The sequence below is a fragment of the Salmo salar genome, chromosome 29, assembly GCF_965601325.2.
Source record: "Salmo salar chromosome 29, fSalSal1, whole genome shotgun sequence".
NCBI lineage: Eukaryota > Metazoa > Chordata > Actinopteri > Salmoniformes > Salmonidae > Salmo > Salmo salar.
In genome coordinates this window covers 24,703,656-24,723,917 of record NC_138319.1, presented here as the reverse complement: position 1 = coordinate 24,723,917, position 20,262 = coordinate 24,703,656, and the positions used below count along the sequence as shown (strand labels likewise).

The 20,262-nt window shown below is 40.9% G+C and overlaps 1 protein-coding gene across 3 annotated transcripts in view; it reads left to right on the top strand.

Moving 5' to 3' along the window:
* The window catches only part of LOC106590432 (5'-AMP-activated protein kinase subunit gamma-2), a 214,014-nt gene that overhangs the window by 68,411 nt on the left and 125,341 nt on the right, over positions 1-20,262 (top strand). For all 3 annotated transcript variants that reach the window (XM_014181470.3, XM_014181471.3, XM_014181472.3), the window contains 3 exons: positions 11,125-11,342; positions 14,702-14,753; positions 17,919-18,028. In XM_014181470.3, the coding sequence (XP_014036945.2) occupies positions 11,125-11,342; positions 14,702-14,753; positions 17,919-18,028 (380 nt within the window). The remainder of the gene's footprint in view (positions 1-11,124; positions 11,343-14,701; positions 14,754-17,918; positions 18,029-20,262) is intronic.

Genomic DNA, 20,262 nt, shown 5'->3' with positions numbered 1-20,262 from the left:
ATTCTCCATATTTTCTGCTGGCTTGCCCCACCACCACAGAAAGCACTGAGCTAGGCTGAAACTCCTGCATTTTGGAGCTGCCTTACTCAAGAAAACAAAAAAGAGACCATGTTTCTGGCAGCTTTATTAACTCAATGATATATATATATTTTTACATTGTTTGCAAACTGATATGTGACACGAATGAATGCCAAAATAACATGCAAAACAGGCAAGTCCCCCCCCCCCCCCCCAAAAAAAATGTGGGTCTCAAAAAAGGTGGGGCTCTGCACCATCTGCCCTGAATAACGGGTCGCCACTGGTCATGAGTGTTACTTAAAGGCAAATTATGCCGAAATGGAGAGCAATGTTTTTGTTCAAGTGAATAATTCCAGCTCCTTAATTGCCAGTGAAGAAGACACTTGAAACCAGCCCTTTAAAGTGCCCTTTAAAGTGCTCTGTAGTAGAGTTCAATTGGTGCCACTGCTATTCACGTGAATTAACTGTTCATTTGTTTTAATGTGTTTATAATATATTTAAAAGTATGTTTATAATTCCATCATAGTGTGATTATTTAGTCCAACTGCTTTATTCACAAGAATGTCCAATTCCACATCAAACAAATGCAGTCTATAACCAATAAGGTAGTGATGCATGTAATTTATTGGCATCATAACTTTCTTGTGACATCTTGTTATTATGACGCCTACAGAAACTACAGTGACATAGGGACATGAATGCAAATATAAAACCTGAGTGAGATGGAGGTAGACAGACAGACACAGACCGAGAGATATGGGGGCAGCAAGCTGTCATTTCTGTCAGACAAGCCACACACATGCTGTGAAAGTGTGAGGCTAGCAGATGTTGCATAGATCACACAACCATGGCGAGAAGAATTTGAGATTAGTCAACACATGGAAACCATCATGGCGCAGTAAACAATATTACCTACATTTACATTTTAGTCATTTAGCAGACGCTCTTATCCAGAGCGACTTACAGTAGTGAATGCATACATTTCATGCATATTTTTTTTTTTTTAATTGTACTGGCCCCCCGTGGGAATCGAACCCACAACCCTGGTGTTGCACACACCATGCTCTACCAACTGAGCCACAGGGAAGACCTACATTTCCAGTGGTTGCCTTGCTGCATAGCAGACAAGCTGTAATTTCAACTGTGCAATTAAGCTTTCTTGTAATTACCCAGGTGATGGAACATGTAGGCCAGCACACATTATTAAAAAAGACAGACAAAACGCCAAATCAGTAAGAAGCCGCCCCTTTTTTTCCATTTTCACATAAAATTACATATCCAAATCTGAGCCTGTAGCTCAGGACCGGAAGCAAGGATATGCATATTCTTGATACCATTTCAAAGGAAACACTTTGAAGTTTGTGGAAATGTGAAATGAATGTAGGAGAATATAACACATTAGATCTGGTAAAAGATAATACAAAGAAAAAACCTACAATTTTTTTTTTTGTACCAACAATTTACTAAAAACATTCACAAAAAGCATAACAATTATTTTAAGAATTATAGATACAGAACTCCTCTATGCACTCGATATGTCCGATTTTAAAATAGCTTTTCGGTGAAAGCACATTTTGCAATATTCTCAGTAGATAGCCCGGCATCACAGGGCTAGCGATTTAGACACCCAGCAAGTTTAGCCTTCACCAAAATCAGATTTACTATAAGAAAAGTTTGATTACCTTTCCTGTTCTTCGTCAGAATGCACTCCCAGGACTTCTACTTCAATAACAAATGTTGGTTTGGTCCAAAATAATCCATAGTTATGTTCCAACAGCGGCGTTTTGTTCGTGCGTTCTAGACACTATCCGACAATAGATTTCTAAATATTTCATTACCGTACTTCGAAGCATGTCAACCGCTGTTTAAAATCAATTTTTATGCCATTTTTCTCGTAAAAAAGCGATAATATTCCAACCGGGAATCTGCAATTAGGTAAACAGCCGAAAGAAAATAAATCACTGGGTCGACTCGGGCACGCGCCTAATTCCTTTGTCCTCTGATCGGCCACTTGGCAAAGGCGATTATGTGTTTCAGCCTGGGGCTGCCTCGACATCGTTCAGCTTTTTCCCGGGCTCTGAGAGCCTATTGGAGCCGTAGGAAGTGTCACGTTACAGCTAAGATCCTGACTCTTCAATAAACAGAGGCAAGAACAACAACACCTTGTCAGACAGGCCACTTCCTGCATGAAATCTTCTCAGGTTTTTGCCTGCCATATGAGTTCTGTTATACTCACAGACACCATTCAAACAGTTTTAGAAACTTTAGGGTGTTTTCTATCCAAAGCCAATAATTATATGCATATTCTAGTTACTGGGCAGGAGTAGTAACCAGATTAAATCGGGTACGTTTTTTATCCGGCCGTGCAAATACTGCCCCCTATCCCCAACAGGTTAACTCAACCGTCCCGTGGGCGGGACACCGATATGTAGAGATCCTTATTAACGTGAAGTATTTGAGGGAAGCCAACCCATTTGAATGAAATTGTCTGGCTGCTAGACAGACAAATGACACATTTTTGTTTAGGGACACAGACAGACAGGCAGACATGCAGGCAGACAGGCAGACAGGCAGGCAGGCAGGCAGACAGACAGACAGGCAGACAGACAGACAGGCAGACAGACAGGCTGTGAAGGAATGGTTGCTGACTGGAACCAATAGGCCTTGTCGATGAGGTTCAAAGTGGTGCGAGGGGGAAGGTTAATAGATCTGACATGTTGGCGTGCAAAGGTCACAAACCCTCTCACTAGAGGGAAGGCTTCAAAAAGACAGTTGAGAAAGATGAAGAGAGAGTCATGTTTTCCTTTCTGTGTGAAACATTGTATATGGGATTCCCTTCACTCAACGCAGCCTGCTGTCTTTGCTCAATCTGTTCAAACAACAAGCTTTCTGTTCGAGTGAGCATTCGGACATATAGCTTTTCCCCCACATCCTACCATCACACATTAATATTTTATTGGCATCCATTCAGGGGGAGTTTTCTGTATTGTCAGTGAGCATTAACCAAAACTGTAATCAGAGCAAAAGTAATCATCGAGTTACCTCCTTGGCTTGTATTGTTTATGTAATTAGAAAAATATTTAATTTAGCGCTGGTCTGATGCATGCATCTCTAACCTAGTTAGCTGAGACTGATCTTACTGTGAGCTCAGAGGACTGTGAGAGACATCATATTTGCCAAAAGTGGTTGAGCCTTTTTAAATGAGATTTGGATGCCGTGTTGTATTGTCTTGCAGAGGACAAAGCAGAATCTGCTTTGGAAGAATATTGTTCATCCGTCCAGGATATTGATTTTGATTTCTAAAAGATAATTTACACTTAAAGGAAAATACCACTCAAAAACGATCTTTTAGTGGACTAATGAAGCAAATACCAAAATATATAGTTTTGCTGGAATTTCCCTTTAATACACCACAAGGAGTTCTCATTTACATGATTCAGGCAGTTTATGCAAAACTCTTTGAAATAGTTACACTCCTGACTTTATGGAGAAGGCTATTATGACCTTTAGAGTAATCCAAAATATCATTAGTTAGATAGCTAAAATGGTGTCTCCCTCCCTCCATCCCCCTCTCCCTCCATCCCTCTCCTCATAATGCTTGCTTCTAGCCTGGGAAGCTGTGTACACTGGTCCACAGCCTAATGGCTTTACAGGGAACCTGTCCTGTTTCTCTTGCAGTTGTGTGTAGCACCGACCGAGAGACAGAGAGAATGGATGGCTTGGTGTAGGGCAACGTGATGTCCGGTCTGCTGTGTTAATGGTGGTTTTAATGCCTTACTGCTCACCAATGGAGTTTATTACCAATCTATTCTCCATAGAGCTCCGACAGCTCTGGGAATCAATCTCTAGGGTTACAGCAGATGTTTTGAAAGCTAATGGCATGACTTAAATAGTATGTAGGAAACTGTAGGAAATTACACCTTTATTTATTAATTGACGCAAGATCATGCGACACACAATCAGTTACAGGTTTCACTTTAGACCTCATTGTAATGCCGTTCACGTCTTCTGCTGGGGAGGACTACATTACACCCTACAGAACCTACCCGTATTTCACCCTACAGAACCTACCCGTATTTCACCCTACAGTACCTAACCGTATTCTGTGCACTCTGCAACACATATTTCATTGTGAATTTGGTCAGGCTGCCAAAAAAGTTACATATTGCTGCTTTAAAATGTCCTGCATTGCTGGAAAGTTCTCCTGCAACAGGGTGATCAAATTAAGATCCTACATCTGTACTAGTCTATGCCATATGTCCACTATGTCCGTTTCTACATGTGACTAACCCCGTAGCTCTTTACACTCGTACCTGTATACAGGTTCAAAGTAGCAGATTTGGACCTTGATAGGCGCCTAAATTGTAACGCCATGGCTGTAGCCTACAGTAACATTCTATACATGACATCAGAGCTCAAGGTCTTCCGCTTCACAGCGCAATATTGTTTTGACTGACAGCGGTTCTGAACTTGAACAAGAAAGTTGCCCCCATCCCTCCCACCAATTGGGCAACTTTTGCAAATGGTTTGTTGTCCAAGTGGAAAAAAATGTAGAGGCGTCTGTTTCTCAAACTAGACACTCTAATGTACTTGTCCTCTTTCTAATGTACACTCTTCTTTCTATTCTGGTTAGAGCCAGTTTGCGCTGTTCTATGAAGGGAGTAGTACACAGCATGGTACAAGATCTTCAGTTCCTTGGCAATTTCTTGCATAGCCTTCATTTCTCAGAACAAGAATAGACTGATGATTTTCAGAAGAAAGTTATTTGTTTCTGGCCCTTTTGACCCTGTAATCAAACCCACAAATGCTGATGCTCAAAAATACTTAACTAGTCTAAAGGCCATTGCTTCTTTAATCAGGACAACAGTGTTCAGCTGTGCTAGCATAATTGCAAAAGGGTTTTCTAATGATCAATTAGCCTTTTAAAATGATAAACTTGGATTAGCTAACACAACGTGCCATTGGAACACAGGAGTGATGGTTGCTGATAATGGGCCTCTGTACGCCTATGTAGATATTCCATAAAGAAATCTGCCGTTTCCAGCTACAATAGTCATTTACAACATTTGATTTGATTTTTGATTTGATTTGGATCTCTTTTAGTCCTCATTTGGACTAATCTTCCAAGAGTCCTTAAACATTAAAATACAATGTATAATACGAACACATTTTCACATATAACACAATATTACAAACATAATATACTAACATAATGACCAAATAAATACTAAATCAAAAAAATATTGATTCTTCATCTACTATAGTCCCACAACATTTCTATGTATTATATTTAAATAGTTTTAAAATAATTTTAAAATATATATATTGAAATGTTTCTGGTTTGCTCAGTTAATTTATTCAATTTCTTTATTGCTCTAAATCGAAATGTTCTTTTGCCTATTTCTCTTTTCTGTCTGGATAACGCATAGATGGTGGACAATCTATTCCTAGTATTTACGGAATGTCTGTCTCTTACCAACTGAATACCGTTGTGAATAGAACTTGGCTGTTTTAAATTATGTATATTATAAAATAAAGTAAGCATGTTTTTTTCAATTATCTTGTCGATTGATGACCAACCAAGAACATTGTGCATGACTGCAACAGAAGAACCATATCTCCAACTTAAAACAATCCTTGCTGCTTTGTTCTGTGCATTCTGCAGCCTCCTAACTTCACTTGATGATGCATTTCCCTAGACCACAGAACAGTAGTTCACCTAACTCTCAATTAATGCTTGTGTTATATTTGCTTAAGAATTTTTCCTGGTAAATATTTTTACATAGATTAGTTATTTGAGACGACCATGATAAGCAGTTGTCTAGCTGCACTCCCAATAGTTTGGTTTCTGCCACTTCTTCAATTTGTACTCCTCCCATACTTAATTGTATCCCATGCTGTTTTGGCCTTTTCCTAGTGGAACAGACCAACATAACTTTGGTTTTCTTGGTGTTTAAAACAAATTTCTTCTGGCAAACCCACTCCCTGATATTCTCCAAATCTCCTTGTAAAGCTTGCTGTACCTGTTGAACCATTGTCTTGCTGCATAAATTGTAGTATCATCTGCAAATATAGTAGCTTGAGTTTCAGCTAAGGCATAGGGAAGGTCGTTGGTATATATTAAATAAAGAAGTGGTCAAAGGCAGCTACCCTGCGGTATTCCACAGTTTAAAGCATAAGGGGAAGAAAATGAACCATTGATATAGGTGGACTGTTTCCTGTCAGTTAGATATGACTGTACCCAATTCAATGCTACCTCCTTAAAACCATAATGCATTAATTTTGTCAAAATTATTTCATTATCCACTAAATCAAATGCTCCACTGAAATCAAAAAATAGAACACCCACAAACTTGCCATTATCCATAGCATTGAGCCACTGGTCAGTCATGTCAACCAATGCAGTGGTAGTGGAATGGTGTTTGCGATAAGCATGCTGATTGGCTGTAATCAGATCATTCTTTTCCATGTACTCCCATATTTGTCTACTCACAATACCCTACAATATCTTACTGAGTGTAGGGAGTAGACTAATTGGTCGACTATTGGCAGGAGTAATGGGTTCTTTGCAGTCTTTCGGAATAGGACACAGTTTCGCATGCTTCCATACATTTGCAAACATCCCCTTTTCCAGCGACCAATTAAATATGTATCTCAGTGGAACTGCAATATGGGGAGCAGCACAGCGAAGCGAAAAATTGTCCATAAGACCATAACCTGTAGATTTACCATCAGGTAATGACTTCAATAGGTTTAACACCTCCTCCACTGACACCGTTTGCAGACTAAAAGAGCAGGTCTTGTTGCTCATAATATGATCATCAATCCATTGGACACTAGCTTGTTTGGAAGAATGTATGTTTACATTGTTGCTCAGTAAATGTATTTTCTTTGTAAAAAAATCTGCAAAATGATTGGCAATATCAACTGGTTTTGTGGGCATGATGAGATAGATGTACCAAGTAAGCCCTTAACTGTGTCCCATACCTTTTTAGAATCATTTTTACAATCAATAAAAGCATTGTTGTAAAATAACTTTTTTTCCCTTTCGATTCAATTTAACTGCATAATTACATAATGTTTTATAATTCTGTTCATCAATTTCTAATTTTGATTTGGCTGCTAAGACTTTTGCCATATTTCTTTGAGAAAAAGCTTCACCCAGTTCATCATGGAGATGGATGAGCACCAACTGTTCTCTTTCTTATAGGGGCATGATGGTCCATTACCTCAGTGAGCAAATCAATAAAACATTTTGTAGCGTGATTTAAATCATCCTCTAGATAAATCAGCTCCCAGGGTACAGCAGCCAAATCATTTAGAAATAGCTCATGATTAAATGTTTTAACATTTCTCTTGACCACAATCCTAGGGGGTTTCTTTGGAACCTTGGTGTTCATGGTTATGGTCACAATATTATGGTCTGTACAGCCCACTGGCATTGATCTGGCTTTTAAGCGTTGCAATGGTATATTACAGAAAATCAGATCAATGCATGTGTCTGAACGATGACCCAACTTAATTGATGATCTAGTAGTATCATTAACCATTTGTTTCAAACCACAGTTCTTGGCATAGCTCATCAATTTTGTTCTATTCGAATTATTGTGATCCTTCCAATTTACATTCAAATCACCCAAGATAAATACATCTCTGTTGCTATCTGTGGCCTGGTCAAACCCAGTACATAAGTCATCCAGATAGGACACCTTAGAGCTAGGAGGTCGAAACACACATCCCACCAATATGGCTGCTTGGTGAGGCAGATGTACTTCAGCCCATAGTGCCTCTACTTGACATACATTAAGGTCATCCCTCCTCTTAAAAGGTATCTGATTCTGAATGTACAGTGCTACACCCCCACCATTCCTATTCCTGTCCCTTCTCAGTAGACTATATCCAGGAATGTTAATTTTCCCATCATTTACAGATGCATCTAAATGCGTTTCAGTCAAAGCCAAAATATGAATATTATTTATGTTGACCAAGTTAAAAACCTCATGTATTTTGTTAGGAAGGCTACATACATTAACCTGAGCTATATGCAACCCTTTCCTTATCAAGTGAAGATCAATAGAGCATGTATTCGTTATAGTTGAAGTTGTCATGATACACTACAACACACAAACTCAGATTTGAACATTAGATTAAAATAGCCAGGGAGTTACTCTAGAGTCCCGATACAATTGCCTGTTGATATAAAGTTTATCCATCACCACGGAGACTCGTTGACTCAGGCAACGCTTTTCCTTCACGATGGGATATCGTTTGGTTCTCCTTTCATTGATCTCGGTGGGGAAGTGATCATTCATTCCAAAATCAGTGTTCCTGAGTTCTCAGCCCACGTTCTTCGTCATTTCCTTTGCTTAAATTTGTCAAAACATGCAATAATAGCCCGTGGCCTATTTCCAGAGGCCTTACCTTTTCTATGGACTCTGGAGAAAGTGACATTACGCACAACATCAGTGGGCAGTTTTAGTTGAGTTGACATAAAGTCTCGGACTGTGTCCTCACAGCCTCTGCTGCTCTCATTCTCCGGTATCCCTGAAAATATTACATTGTCCTGCATTGATCGACACTGTACATCAAGCAAGGTTTCTTTAAGTTGTTTGTTCTCCCTTTGCACCACCTCCACCTTGCTATGAATAGAGTCTACAGTACCTTTCAGCGCCGTGTTCTCTTTCCTTAGATCATCAATCTGATGTTGGCTGAATTCTAAACTAGCACATAATGCATTGATGTCCTCTCGTAATATATCCAAGATATCAAGTTTGGCAAGCCTTTCATTGGTAGATTTTAACAAGTCAACATCCATATTAGTAAACCTCTCCTCACTCACCCTCTTACTAGGGGATGGTTTGGTTCCATCGTTGATAACTATTGGCCAACCTGGTTTTGGTTTGTTTTGTTGATTGGGTTGGTTGTCCTTAACAATGCTTGAATCCTCCGAAACCAGCGACATGTTTCTTTGAGTTCGTAAGTATCTCTCGTCAATGAATCATTCAAGCTCTTCAATGGACTGAATCATCCAGCGTGTTTACGGGCAGAGTTAAACACACAAACAAACTGTTCAGCCGCAACTGAAAACCGCGAAGTTAATTGTTTACATTAACAATGTCTACACTGTATTTCTGATCAATTTGATATTTTAATGGACTGAAAATGTGCTTTTCTTTCAAAAACAAGGACATTTCTAAGTGACCCCAAACTTTTGAACGGTAGTGTATATAATATATATTGTTACTGCTCGACTAAAACAATCTCAGTCGACCAATAGCCTAATGACCAAACAATCGACCAGTCGAATAATTGGGGTCAGCCCTAATACAGTGTCAACGTTTATGATCACTATGCTTGATTTACAGTTACAAGATGACATGGCGTCATACCCTGGGTTGTTCTGAACAGAATGAGCCTATGTTTGCTGTATTGAGAATAAATTTGGCGTTGAAAACGCATCTGAATGCACTCGTGACTATTCTATGCGCACCAAAATTACGATCTGCTGCTCTGAATTGCCCTGTGAAAGCCTATTTTGTAATTTAGCTACCTATGTTGGCAATAGAATACGCTTTGAAATTATGCCCACCTGACCAGATTGCGATTTATAATGGAGCTTTTTTGGAATGCGTTAACAACAACCGTAATTGTGTGATGGCAGGAATGCAGGGCTGTGTTTCAAACAAAACAACTACAAGTCTGATTGCTCTAGTTCCTCAACAGCACAGCTAGGAGAGCTCAAAATAGCACCTTATAGTTCAAGACTCTTCTTTGAGTCATTAAAGTGCATTGAAATGACGTAGGAACTGTGCACACTTTGGAGAGGTGTTGCCCCTTGGAGACACCAGTTAGTCCTCTCACTCAACCCCTTGTCATTTCTTTGTCTTATGTTGCACCTACCTCACATTACCATGAATATTCTTATCATGTTACTGAATGTATCCAGAATATTTTCAGATTGCGTCATCAAATGCGGCACAGTACAGTAAATGTAAAATGCACATGAAATCAACAGTGTAATGTTTGGGTTCAGTCTTGTGTCAGATTAACTGTTTTGTCCTCACCTTTAGTCTAATAATTTCCCCATAATCTCCAAACTGTTCCCTTTTGAATCCTATCGTGGTTATACATTATAATTTAGCCCTATCCATATAGGCCAATTCCCACGAGTGTAAGGGCTTAAAAGTCTGGTTAAGTGCCTAGAGGACTTTATTGATTCTGCTTGAGCTCATCAAGGAAGATGTACTGCACCATCTGCATGTCAATAAGGTTGTGTTAGATTAGAACCCCTGGGAGTTAAAGCTGATTAGTGGTACCTACTCCCTGTAAATTCCTGTTTTGTTGGATAGCCAGAAAGCAGGATGTGTGTATGCCATGCATTTGATGAGAAGGTAACTAGTATGACAGTAGCTCATTAGTATAATACGGACTTTCTCTTCACACTTGACTGTTTAAATGGTGTGCCTGTCATTTCTTTTGAAACCTCTTCTTGAATATCTCTAAGGGCTATGTTGTTATAAATGAAGATGTCTTTTGATCTAGCTCTGTCCTTTTGAATTCGAAGTTGAAAGGTGATCGTCCCTCCTAGCTTTGTTACCGTGTAAAAATGCTTGCTACAGCAATAAATGATCCTCTCTGGGGGGTTTTAAATAACTTTCCAGCTATTTTTGCCTCTGAACTCCATTACTGCGGGAGCAGAATTACATCATCTTCTCTGAAACTTCTGAATAATCTACAGGCTGACTATGACTGTATTGGTTGAATGAGTTCACAGTCTTGTCGCTCATTGCACATACCAGAATATTGCATTCAAAAAAATACATATAGAATTGACAGGAGAATCTGATTAACATGAGATGCAGCATCTGTCTCACACCTCCAAGCTCTGTCCACGTCACCAAAATAATGTTATCTCAACTGGCAAAAAGGCAGCACTACAGGTTTATTCCCTATCTATCTCAACACCCCATCTGTGGTTCCTTGCATAGTGGCACTCTGGATGCCCATCGCCCTCAGACATGTTAGATTACGGCAGAAAGAGCCTCAGGTCTTTTTCATACTGAAAGTCTAATCCACCTCTTGTACCCGTTCTCCGTTTCTCCTTAGCCTCCGGGATCTCCTCGCCCCCCTCAACTCCTCCGACGCAGGCCGTCAAGCAGCCGCCGCCGTTCCCGCTGGAGGCCTATCGGAGCGAGCCAGAGAGGCTGGAGGCACGGATGCGCTCCTACTCATCCCCGCCGGACACCGGGCAGCGCTTCAGTCTACGCTGCTCCAAACCACCCATGACTCCCTCCGCCCCCATCGCAAACTCACGATCACGACCAGTGAGTACTACCCCACTGATAAAAACCCGTTGAAATAAGGTGCATCTGAATAGTCTAAAGAAGATTCCTCTTCTTCAACTGCACTGATCTGACCACACAGGATAGGCAAAAGCAATACTGCAATGGTCCTTTCAGATCAGTGCAGATTAAGGAAAGGAGATGAGGAGAGGAAGCCACTTTAAACTATTGAGATTCACCTATGATGTCAGTTCTGGTGGCTGTTCCCTCCTGTTATGCATTGATGGGTGGTCCAGACCACAGCTAGGTACATTAACATAAGCATTTACATATTTTGACGCTTTATGCAAATTATATTGTCATCACTTTAACATCCATCTAATTTGATATTTATCTAATTTATATAGAATTCCAAGCAGCTGCACTGTTTGATAGTGAATTTAGAGTCTGTTTTGTCTCTGTGGCCCATGAGAACTACAACAGTATGCTGCTGGAATCTCTGCCCTTACTGTGCATCCTATCCCACTGGGCACAGATGTCAGTTCAACGTCTAGTATGAGTTGTCAACTAACGTGAATTCAAAGTGAAATCAACAATACATTTCATCATGTCACTGGATTTAGGTAAAAAAAAACTAAATGCCCTTACGTTGATTTACTTTTTGCAAATACAATCAGTTTTCTTGTTGATTAAACGTTATCACATAGATTTTTGGTGTTGAAATGACATGGAAACAACATTGATTCAAGACGTTTTTGCGCAGTGGGATTCCTCTCTGTTTCTGCCAGGTGATACACTGGTTTCACTCAGCTAGTGAAGAGACACTAGCCTGGTCCCAGATCTGTTTGTACTGTCTTGCAAACTTCTATGATCTTTGGCATGGCAATGATCATAGGAGTTGGCAAGGTGGCTGGATGAGGCAAGAGAGACACTATATAACAACCACAATAGTCAATAACTTCAATCTAGAGAAATCTCAAAGGTATCTGTAGCTCTCTCTCATGCATAATTTTGCTCATTCCATACTTCACAGTTTAAATATTACATTGATAGGTCCAGAACCAAAGTTTTGATTGAGCATGGCACATTATAAATTGTGATTGTGTGTTGTCATTTGCATACAATTTCATTAATCACTGAATTAACATTGTCTGCCTGGTATCATAATTTGTAATTGGAGGACTAATCAAGGCTAATCAAGAATGTGAAAAATGTTAAACAATGGCTGCATTCCAAACACTTAAAAGACACACCCTCGCCCCTCAGCCCTCAAATTAATTGCACACTTCTGATGACGTCTGACACTTGCAGGGCGAGGGAGGAAGTTATACATTTTTCTAATGACTGCCTTGCCCTGAAATTTGTCAGTCGTTTGTCCCGCGACGATTGTGTTTTCAGCTACCGGTAACTTGTGGGTGCTTTATATGTGCTACAGTCAATTATGATTGCATGTCTACTTATATTAACTATAGAATTATTAATATACGCCTACTGTATGATAGCTAGCAAATTAATAAGCTAACTAACGTTGGCCTGCCTAGCTGGAACTTCTGAAGAAGGAAAATGTTTTATTTCTACAATTTCCAAAAGCTTACCAAACAAAAACATCACTTTTGAGACATGTTTGTGCATTAGTAGCAACATTTATAACTTATTTACATTAGTTTTTACTTACGTATGTTGACTTTTCCATATTTTATTTTTTATTTCAGTATTTTTTTATATTGCAACAATAATAACAATATTACACATCAATACAGGGACATTCCTGTGAATACAAAGAAAAAAAAGAAATTCTCCATATTGACATTGAGGTTTTAAGTTTTTACTGACTTTTCTTAGCAGATGTACGATCATCGCGAATTTCATTATGGGGCGTTTCAGGCCCTGAAGTGAACATAATTGTACACTCGCAAACTCGATCAAAAACGAGGGCTGAGGGGCTTACATTGGCAACTTCCCTTGCTTGGCTAATCATTTGGATCGATGACGAAGATGGTCGCAAGGATTCCCCAAGGGCATAACACGGAACCCAAACCAGCTACGCGCGTGCGCCATCGTGCATACATTTATTTTGTCCCCCCACACAAAACGCGATCACGACACACAGGTTAAAATATCAAAACAAACTCTGAACCAATTACATTAATTTGGGGACAGGTTGAAAAGCATTAAACATTTATGGAAATTTAGCTAGCTAGCTTGCACTTGCTAGCTAATTTGTCCTATTTAGCTAGCTTGCTGTTGCTAGCTAATTTGTCCTGGGAAATAAACATTGAGTTGTTATTTTACCTGAAATGCACAAGGTCCTCTACTCCGACAATTAATCCACACATAAAACAGTCAACTGAATCGTTTCTAGTCATCTCTCCTCCTCCTAGGCTTTTTCTTCTCTTGACTTTATATTGCGATTGGGAACTTTCATAAATTAGGTGCATTACCGCCACTGACCTCGTTCATCTTTCAGTTACCCACGTGGGTATAACCAATGAGGAGATGGCATGTGGGTACCTGCTTCTATAAACCAATGAGGAGATGGGAGAGGCAGGACTTGCTGCGCGATCTACGTCAGAAATGGAACTGACTTCTATTTTAGCCATTGGTAAAGCAGATGCTTGTTGGCACGCATGAGCAGTGTGGGTGCAATAATTGAATAACATAGATTTCTAAATTTATTTTGCAACTCTCACACAGGCACACGAGCCGGTGCAGCCAATTCCTTCCTCTGCTTAGACGTTGCTTGCACCAACCAATGGTTGCGCGCCGCGTCATCGACTGACAGATTGCTAAAACATATGATGTGGTTACCTGATATGTAAAGTACCTATCCAGGCGTTGTAAGATCTGGCAGGCGTCAGCGACGAGAGGAGCGCGCCCATTGTTATCGTTCATTGCGACTGCAGCAAATTGGAATGTTCCACTTTTACTTGAATAGGGGATTGGTAGCGTGCATCCTATTTTACGTCAAGCGTCGGCACGAAATTACGGGATGTAGGCTACCTGACAATGCTCTCTAGTCTACTAAAATACGCTTACTATACTCTTTTTACCAACACCGAGCAAGAAAGGAAAGACATGCGTCCATGAAAATCACCGGAGCCTTTTATGCACGAAACGGTTGGACTGTGTTTCTCATGCCGGGCGACTGTCAAATCAGTAGCAGTTCGGAAGGCTAGTTGCAGCTCGGGAAGGCTACATTTTATTAGCGAAGCTTTCAGTTCGCTACATTGTATCCACTATAGTGTGGTTGACAACCGTTACTTTTTCTACGACCTACTAATATTTCATAACCGACTGCGCCCTGGTCTCTGCTGCCATCGTTGCCTGTGCAGGGTTGTTGAGTGAAAGAGGAAAGGGAAGAGTCAGTCGGTCAATTGGCTATCTGTACCTCTTATCTACAGGTCCACGGTTTAGCTGAAGGCATGCTGGAGAAACTTGATCTAGAAGATGAAGGTAAGCCTCTTTGCAAACTTTTTGAAAATGTATTTTCAACCAGTAGATCCGCAAACCCATTCATGACCTTTGTCATGGCAGTTGACAAGGTAATGCGTCAGCCAAATGGATCTGTGAATGATCTATGGTTTTTATGTAATTAGCCTAAGAAACAGTTCATGAAGACCATGTAGCCCGTTGATTATTGGTCAATTGAACGTACATGATGCATTCAAGTCATATATCATGCCATCAACGAATTTATTGGTCAATTTATTTTTGCCCGAACAATCCCACCCATCTAATGGATCATATTCCCATGATTCTAGTGGTGTAGTCTAATAATCAAAACATAATTAATAAAAATTAAAAAAAACATGTTTTGAACTGCTTTGTGAATATATCAAAGGTGGAACTGAACTATATACCTGCTCTGTAGCCCATCATGTCAATGTATAGAAGCTCTAGTGGATTGCAGGGAACTTCATATTTAGTATGAAGGGGATTCAGCTCATGTTAGGAGGGAACTTGTTTGCTGTTATCCCTGCTAACCTGTTGGCTGCCTCCCTCAGTCCAGCCACAATGTGATGTTGCAACTGTATCAGATACAGTACTGCTGCAGCATAGATAGTGTTACCCCATAGCTTGACAGTGGTATATTAATGCGTTTAGAATGCTGAATCATAGCGTATCCATTTTATCTAGTGTTTATACCAAATAGCATCTCAGCTTCGCTGTTAATAACTGATCTAATCACAAATACACTACAGAAGAGCTTGAACAAGGAGATATGATGGGGGGGTACTGACAGGTCAGTGCTATTTTGCCTTGATTAAAGGATCTAGATGTTTGTGAATATGACTGACTTCACCAGATGTGTTTACCATCTGATGTTAAAGACCAATTACATGTGAAGTAGAACTATAAAAAAACTGCCACAATCTACCCACCTAGGCAGCTACCCTAAACTTTACATGAAATACAATATGTATGCCACTTATCAGACTCACTTATCCAAAGTGACTTCTAGTACAGTGAGTTCAGGTCACTTGACACATTTTCAAGTGTAATCTCAGTAGCCTATTTGTGAGGGCTCAGAGCTTAGATTAAGTTGCGTAGTGCACAGGATATAATGTCATGCCCGTTCTATACACCACATATCTACAGTGCGTTCGGAAAGTATTAAGACCCCTTCACTTTCTCCACATTTTGTTACGTTACAGCCTTATTCTGTTGTGTGTGTAGATTGCTAAGGAAGGAAAAACAATTTAATCCGTTTTGGAATGAGGCTGTAACGTAACAAAATGTAGAAAAAGTGAAGGGTTCTGAATACTTTCCGAATGCACTGTATCTGCAACATTTTTGAATGCTCTTCCCTACTGAACAAAGCCATGGTTTTGTTCTTCGTTTTCATGACTGGTGGTGGTCTTCATGCCCTGTAGTGTTTAAGGTAACTAGGTAGGTCAGTGCTGAGTGTTTCACCAAGGCTCTTCACTGTACCAGCAGCTCTCACTCTGTGTCACGTCGCATCACAGTATGCATGGCACACGCAGCAGTCAGTGAGCATGATGCTGCTTGCTTCACAAAGCTGGGTGGGGGGGGGGGGGGCTGGCTGAACACTAATGTTACTATACCTTTATTACAGAGAAGACGTGTGAAATTATATTCATGGTACCATTATTACATAACATTCCATTCTGATGGAAATAGCCTACATGTACACTGTAGAGGTTTACATAAAGGGATCAACACCAGACATCTGGGTTTTTACGAAATCCTATTTACATCATTTTTTCTTTTTACCCCATTTTGTTTTTCAAGTTAAGCCACATATGAGCCAATCATCATTCAGTAGGCTGTGAGATGGAAGGCTACTGCTGCCTTCTTTCAACGTTGGTAAAATGAGAATCACCAGCCACAGCCATTGTGTTCAGGGATTTTGGAAGTTGGTATGTGCGTTGTGCACTCTATAAAACCTCTGTTTGATACTCTAACCTATAGTGGTTTAAGTTCCAAGGTTTTCCAGAGAACCAAGACTCTATTTTATTGATAACAGAACACATATAAATGCTCAGTTTTTTCCCCCCGAGGACATTCCGACTACAGTAGGGTTGTCGTAAACCAGTTTGAACTAGTCTCAATCAAATGCACCTCGTTCCTCTCAGGTTTGTAAGGCTGCTTTCTCCTGCTGCTCTGCATAGCAAAGGAGCAAAGTCTAACGGAGCTATTATGGGATTGTTGGGTGGCGAACATCTAGGACAAAGCAGATGGAAGAGGTTGTTTTTATTATGGCATTAGATTTATTTCAAGTGATACAATGTCCATGGACATACAGTTGATTCACGTCCCTTTTTAGGCATTGACTGTGGTTTAGCAATGCTACATGCGGCATTGGGCTCGGATACCCAGGTTGTGATATGTATGGATCTGGGCTGTGACCATCAGCAGAGGTGTGACCATAGCCCCCTCACCCGTCATTAGAACTGACAGGGCGAAAGCCATGGGAGTGGAGCTGTCAGTCTTACGCATCAACCTGATACACCGACAGGTGTACAGACGGCACAGCAGTTAGACTGCAGCGTCGGTTCAAATCACGGCCAGAATGTATGGCAACGTCCAGACGAAGTAGGCCAAATCGTCTAGACTCCTTGAGGAGAGATTTTGGGGAGGGTGAGTGGGGAGCATGGTGGCTCCTTCCAATCATAGAACAAACGACTGCTCTGTTGTCTCAAGAGCTTAACAAAAAAAAGTCTGTTTAGTGTAGCTGAATAGTACAGGGAGAATTACCATGGCAACCGGCCCTGGAGATTGAGTCAGTAGTCACCAAGTGAGAAACTTCCAGTTTCTTAGTTCATTGAGTATACCCTTTATATTCAGGTCCTTTGAGAAGAAAGGCAATATCAGACACCCAGGATATCTCACACAACAATGTAGTGGTTTATGAGATCATATTTTGTAGCTATAAAGGAAGTCATTTTCTCCATGTACCACGTCTTCTTCAAAGAGAATATGGAAGAGATGTGCATAGAGCAAACCATGAATCAGTGTATCATTTTACCTTCTCATTACTGATCAAAGCACAAGGCATCAGGATTTCCATTGTTGTTCCATTCCTAGTATTTTGTGTAATGTTTTCTGGTAAGAACATCAAATTAATGCTTGTGCATATATGTGCTTTACTTTCAGCTTTCGAAGAATCCGAAAGTGATATCTACATGCGCTTTATGAAGTCACACAAGTGCTACGACATTGTTCCTACCAGCTCTAAGCTCGTTGTTTTTGACACTACTCTGCAGGTAAGTGCTCCGTCTATTGAACATCTATTGTACAAAGACGTCTTACACAGTCACAAAATATTGTTCTGTAGTCCTGTCTACTGATAATGTTCCATCTACATAGTTGGTCAATAGGAAACTTTTTTTTGTGTTTTATCGACTAGTAACTTCAAAACGCAGTTGCGTCATGGCTTGAGCCATGATACTATGTCTCTGGTTACTAATTGATCTGCTTTGTTAAACATGTAAACTCCGTTATGGTCTTGGTTTGGAAAGTGATACGAATGTCTCTACACAGTATTTAACTGCAGCACAAAAATGAGCTGGAGACTTTCTCCTCAGGCCAGAATATACTATTATGATATCCTCTCTATAAAAGTCTTTCAGTTCCTCTCTCTTGAAGCTTCTCACACTTTAAAACCCCTTGCAATCTCTCCCACGGTTTTATCTTTAAAAGCACCAGCTAGAAAAATAGCTTTTGTGTGACCTTGTGACTCGATAGACATCTGCAATTAAAAAGCCCTACATTTTAATCCAGTTAAGGGTTTTCTCTTATCCACCATGTCTCTTGGAGGTCTCATCCATCCATGGTTAGACCACACTACACTTCATTCTACAGAGATGATGTCAGTCTACAGAGATCCCTTGACCAGCACAAAAACATCCTGTGGCGGACTGCAATAGCATCGAATAGTCCCCGTGATATGCAACTGTTCAGGGAAGTCAGGAACCAATACACGCATTCAGTTAGGAAAGCAAAGGCTAGCTTTTTCAAGCAGAAATTTGCATTCTGTAACTCTAACTCCAAAAAGTTTTGGGACACTGTAAAGTCCATGGAAAATAAGAGCACCTCCTCCCAGCTGCCCACTGCACTGAGGCTAGGTAACATGGTCACCACCGATAAATCCATGATAATCGAAAATTTCTATAAGCATTTCTCAACGGCTGGCCATGGCTTCCTCCTGGCTACCCCAACCCCGGCCAACAGCTCCACACCCCTCGCAGCTACTTGCCCGAGCCTCCCCAGCTTCTCCTTCACCCAAATCCAGATAGCAGATGTTCTGAAAGAGCTGCAAAACCTGGACCCGTACAAATCAGCTGGGTTAGACAATCTGGACCCTCTCTTTCTAAAATTATCCACTGCCATTGTTGCAACCCCTATTACCAGTCTGTTCAACCTCTCTTTCGTATCGTCCGAGATCCCTAAAGATTGGAAAGCTGCCGCGGTCATCCCCCTCTTCAAAGGGGGTGACACCCTAGACCCAAACTGTTACAGACCTATTTCCATCCTGCCCTGCCTATCCAAAGTCTTCGAAAGCCAAGTTAATAAACACATCACTGACCATTTTGAATCCCACCATACCTTCTCTGCTGTGCAATCTGGTTTCCGAGCCGGTCACGGGTGCACCTCAGCCACGCTCAAGGTACTAAATGATATCATAACCGCCATCGATAAAAGACTGTACTGTGCAGCCGTCTTCATCGACCTGGCCAAGGCTTTCGACTCTGTCAATCACCGTATTCTTATCGGCAGACTCAATAGCCTTGGTTTTTGTAACGACTGCCTCGCCTGGTTCACCAACTACTTTGCAGACAGAGTTCAGTGTATCAAATCGGAGGGCATGTTGTCCGGACCTCTGGCAGTCTCTATGGGGGTACCACAGGGTTCAATTCTCGACCCGACTCTTTTCTCTGTATATATCAATGATGTCGCTCTTGCTGCAGGCGATTCCCTGATCCACCTCTACGCAGACGACACCATTCTGTATACTTCTGGCCCTTCCTTGGACACTGTGCTAACTAACCTCCAAACGAGCTTCAATGCCATACAACACTCCTTCCGTGGCCTCCAACTGCTCTTAAACAATAGTAAAACCAAATGCATGCTTTTCGCTGCCCGCACCCGCCCGCCCGACTAGCATCACCACCCTGGATGGTTCCGACCTAGAATATGTGGACCACTACAAATACCTAGGTGTCTGGCTAGACTGTAAACTCTCCTTCCAGACTCATATTAAACATCTCCAATCCAAAATCAAATCTAGAATCGGCTTTCTATTTCGGAACAAAGCCTCCTTCACTCACGCCGCCAAACTTACCTTAGTAAAACGGACTATCCTACCGATCCTCGACTTCGGCGATGTCATCTACAAAATAGCTTCCAATACTCTACTCAGCAAACTGGATGCAGTCTATCACAGTGCCATCCGTGTTGTTACCAAATCACCTTCTACCACCCACCACTGCGACCTGTA